Here is a 4503-nt window from a genome sequence, read left to right as displayed (position 1 = left end):
GGGGGGGGGGGGGGCTCTTTGGGGAGAGACCATTTTGGGGTACCCAAAGACCACAGAAATGGGGGGAGGGACAGAATTTGGAGCTTCTGGGGGAGGGTCCCACCTTTCCCCCCCCTCCCCAGGTGAACAACCTGCGCAAGGTGCTGCAGAGCGTCCTGGAGTACTGGCAGGATGTGAGTGGGGGTCCCGGCGTGGGGTCCCAGCCTTGGGGAACCCCCCTGTTTTAGGTTGGGGGGCTCCCCTGTGGTTTGGGGGAGTCCCTAAGGGTGGGTGGGGGGGATCCCCAGGGTGGGGGGCTCTGACCCCGGCCCCCACGCCCCTCCCCAGGTGCTGGGCCAGGCCGTGGCGGAGCAGCACGTGCCGGATGTGGCGCTGGCGGCCCAGCACGGCGACCCCGAGCAACTGGGCAAACTGGTGCGGCTGGTGCTGGGCTGCGCCGTGAGCTGCGAGCGGCGGGAAGGTGGGTGCAGAGGGCTGGGGGAGGGGGGGGAAAAGGGGCCCACGACCCCCCCAAAACACCCCCCTGACCCCCCGCAAACATCACCCCCCGCCAGAGCACATCCAGCGCATCATGACGCTGGAGGAGTCGGTGCAGCACGAGGTGATGACGGCGATCCAGGAGGTGGGGGCACTTTGGGGGTCCCCGGGGGTACTTTGGGGGTGGTTTTGGGGGTCCTGGCGGGTGTTAAGGGGTCCCTAAGGGTTTTTGGGGGGGTCACTATGGGATCCCCGAGGCTGGGTTGGGGTATCCTGTGGGGATCCTGTTGGACTGGGGGGGATTTGGGACACCCTGAGTGTGACCACAGGGCTTGGGGGGTATCTCGGGGGTGTTTTGGGGATGCTCTGGGGTTATTGGGGGGCCTGAAGCCCCCCCCCGCCCCCCCCCCCCCCGAACCCCAATTTCTCCCTTTCTCGTGGCAGCTCTTGGATCCGGAGCTGTCGGAGCCGATGGCGGCTGAGACCTACGGGAACTTCGACACTCAGGCGGGGCGGGGGGGGGGGGGGGGCGTCGGGGGGGTCTCTGAGCCCCCCCTGACCCCCCTGTGCCCTCTCCCAGTCCCGCCGCTATTACTTCCTGAGCCAGGAGCCCCCCGAGGAGGCCGGGGGGGGGTCGGGGCAGCGCTGCCGCGAGTTGGAGCAGCAGGTGAGGCCTGGACTCACCTGGGGGGGGTCCCCAAATCTTGTGGGGGTCCCCCCCCCCCCCCCAGTTTCCACCTGAGGGTGAGCGGGAGGGGATTCTCTGCTGGCTCCTGTGAGGGGTGGGAGCACTTGGGAGGGGATCCCACACACCTGCACCCCATCCCAGGCACCTGGGTGTCTGCCACGCATCTGAGCTTCCCCGTGCCGGGTTAAGAACACGCAAAACTTAAGGAAAAAGGATTTTTTCGCGGTTCCTGCGAGGGGTGGGAGCGCCTGGCAGGGGATCCCGCTCACCTCTGCCCCTCCCCACACGCCCGGGCGCTGCAGGTGGCCACGCTGCTGGAGGAGAAGGGACACCTGGCCGCGGAGAACCGGGCGCTGCGGGAGCAGCTCGACTCCGACGCCGCCGGCGCCGCCGCCAAGAAGCTGCTGCGGCTGCAGACGCAGGTGGAGGAGCTGCAGGAGGAGAACTACAGGTGAGGCCTCGCCCCCCCCGCGACGCCCCCTCCCCTGTGGCGCTCACCTGAGGCCGGGGCGGTGCCGCCGCAGGCTGGAGAGCGGCAAGGAGGAGCTGCGGGCGCGCTGCTCGCGGCTGGAGCAGGAGGCGCGGGGGCTGCAGCTGCGGGCGCAGGAGCTCAGCGGGCTGGCCGGGGAGGCGCGGGCGCTGCGCGACGAGATGGACCTGCTCAGGTGAGCCGGGGGCCTGCTCAGGTGAGCCAGGGCCTGCTCAGGTGAGCCAGGGCCTGCTCAGGTGAGCCGGGGGCGCTCCCGGGAGGCTCCACGTGCAGGGCTCGGCTGTAGCGGGGCAGGTTTGGGGGTTCTGCTTGTCCCGGGGTGTCACTGTGGCTGCGGTTCCCCGTCGCCCAGGGCGTCGTCGGCGCGGGCGGGGCGGCTGGAGGCGGCGGTGGCCACGTACCGGGGCCGGGCGGCGGCGGCGGGGGAGCTGCGGCGCTGGGTGCGGGCGCTGGAGGAGCGCCACGCCGCCCAGACGCGCCGCGCCGCGCACCTGCAGCAGCAGCTGGGCCGCGCCCAGGCCGGCTGTGCGCAGCTGGAGGCTGCCCGCAGGCAGGTGAGGCGGTGGGCGGTGGGGAAAGGGCACGCGGCCGCCGGTGGCCGTGCCCGGGGGCCACCGCGGTGTCCCCGCGCAGGTGGAGGAGCTGAGCGGGCAGCAGGCCGAGGCGGCGCTGAGGGCCGAGAAGTGGCACCTGGAGTTCCGGCACCTGCAGGAGCGGTTCGAGGCGCTGAGCCAGGAGAAGGAGGTGGGCGAGGCTCGGGGCCGCGGCGGGGGCGCGGCCGGGGACCCCGGTGACCGCTGACCGCCCGTGTCCCCGCGCAGCGGCTGCTGGAGGAGCGGGACGCGCTGCGCGAGGCCAACGAGGAGCTGCGCTGCGCGCAGGTGCAGCAGGGCTACCTGGGCCAGGCAGGTGAGCGCGGGGGCCGCAAAGCCGCCCCGGCAGGTGCCAGCTGCCGTCAGGAGGTGACAGAACGCCGGGGCGGGAGGGGGCGCGCGCCTGGCTGAGCAGGACCCGCGTAGGAGACAGCGGAGGATCCCCGCTCTGGGCATTCGTAGGGTTTGGGGGGGTTCGGGTGTGCAGGGGGGATCCCCAGGGCACCATTTTGGGGCGTCACCTCCTGCCCCCCACTCATAATCCGCTTTTTAACCCTCACAGACGCGGGGCTGGAGGGGGGCCCAGCCCCTCCCCGGAATTTGGCGGCTGAGATCCTTCCCGCGGAGCTCAGGTGCGTCCAGGGGGGTGTCCAACCCCCTGAGGGGGGGTCCCCAACCTTTCCGGGGTCCCCCATGACCCCCTCGGTGTCCCCCCACAGGGACACGGTGACACGGCTGCGACGGGAGAACCGACGGCTGCGGCTGCAGCGGGACCAGCTCCGGCACAGGTGGGGGGACTGGGGGGGTCAGGGGGTCCTCAAAACACCCCTGAGCCCCCTCCCCAACCCCCATTGACCCCCCCAGTCCCTAATGCCCCCCACGCCCACAGACTGGAGGCCACGGAGGCGGCTGAGCCTCGGACAGCGCAGGGGAGGCCTCAGGAGGAGGTGAGGGGCCGGAAGTCGGGGAGATTTTGGGGGGGGTCTCTCAGCATCAAGGGGGTGCCCCAACTCATTGTGGGGGTCTCGGTGTCTTGGGGGGGCCACGTTTTGTTGGAGGCAGCTGCTTCAGCTCTTTCTCGCTTCCCCCCCAGCTGTTGCTGCTGGAGGAGACCCCGGAGGACCTGTGAGTTTTAGGGGCTGGGGAGGGGATTTGGGGAGCCCCCCCAACACCCCCAACCTGTGACCACCCCCTGCTTCTCCAGGGATGAGTTGCCAGAGGGAGAGGAGGAGGAGGAGGAGGAGGAAGAGCTGGAGTCCTCCAGGGCTGGTACGAGGAGGGGGTCCTGAGTGGATATCAGGATTTTGGGGGGTGGGTCCTGAGGGGAAAATTTGGGGGGGTCTGGGGGGGTATCCTGAGGATCAGGGGTGTTGGGGGATCCTGGGGTTTGAGGTCTGGGTGGAGTGGAGCAGGCAGGAGCTGAGCTGTGCCTCAGTTTCCCCAGGAAGATTTGGGGCAGTTTAGGGTCTTTCCTAGCTCCCTGTTCCTCTTTCAGGATCAGGATTTAGAGGTTCCACGTGGTTGCCCGCCCAAAAGCCCTCGGTCCCCCCTGGGGACCCACCCGGGACTCCCCCTTTGGCCCCCGTCCTGCAGCTGCTCCGCAACCAACTGCAGGAGAAGGATGCGCTGATCCGGCACCTGGAGGTGAGGGGGGAATCCGAGGCTCTGGGGGGTGGGGGGGAGTGTCCTGGGGGGTCTCCAGCTCCAGCTGAGCCCCCCCAAAACATCCCCCCAGAGCGACTGGGAGCGCAGCCGGGCACAGCGGGAGCGCGAGGAGCGGCTGCTGGTCACCGCCTGGTACAACATGGTGAGGGGACACGGGGACATCGGGGGGGCACAGGTCCGTGTGGGTGGGAGCATCTACGGGGGTGTGCGTTCCTGGGGGGCTATAATGGGGGGGTCCCTTCACTTGAAGGGTTTCCCCTGGTTCCTCTCTGTGGGTCTCGGGGAGGACCCCATTAATCCCTTGTGTCCCCTCAGGGCCTGGCACTGCAGCAGCAGGAGGGAGGGATGGCGCCGCGGGGCCTCCCCAGCGGGGCTCAGTCCTTCCTGGCCCAGCAGCGCTTGGCGACGATCGCCCGGCGAGCGCGGATCCCTCACGGCCGGGTTCCCTCCAGCTGAGGGGGCGTCCCCCCCACCCCACCCCCAAATCCCTCAGACTCAAGGGGGGCCCCCAGACACCCCCGGAGTTTTGGGGGAGCCCCCAAACACCCCCTGACCGAGGGGGTCCCCCTCACTCTGGGCTGGTCCCATTT

At 70.0% G+C, this 4503-nt stretch overlaps 1 protein-coding gene across 1 annotated transcript; it reads left to right on the top strand.

The window, feature by feature from the left end:
- Nucleotides 1-35: 35 nt before the first annotated feature.
- On the top strand, nt 36-4497 carry LOC121660639 (protein Hook homolog 2-like; the record flags this gene model as incomplete). Its single annotated transcript, XM_042020050.1, is given in 18 exon segments — nt 36-173; nt 328-460; nt 555-622; nt 922-984; nt 1058-1144; nt 1468-1616; nt 1690-1830; nt 2008-2209; nt 2289-2399; nt 2477-2564; nt 2811-2880; nt 2968-3036; nt 3138-3195; nt 3342-3380; nt 3382-3517; nt 3744-3892; nt 3984-4055; nt 4229-4497. Coding segments are annotated over 18 exon segments (1914 nt in total), but the record flags the coding sequence as incomplete, so codon positions are not given.
- Between the last annotated feature and the right edge of the window lie 6 nt (nt 4498-4503).

This window comes from Corvus kubaryi, unplaced genomic scaffold (assembly GCF_017639235.1).
Source record: "Corvus kubaryi isolate FWS band 111438036 unplaced genomic scaffold, C.kubaryi_AGA036_p1.0 36735, whole genome shotgun sequence".
NCBI classification, from domain to species: domain Eukaryota; kingdom Metazoa; phylum Chordata; class Aves; order Passeriformes; family Corvidae; genus Corvus; species Corvus kubaryi.
Note: the sequence above shows the minus strand (reverse complement) of the source record. Positions and strands in the feature narration are given on the sequence as shown.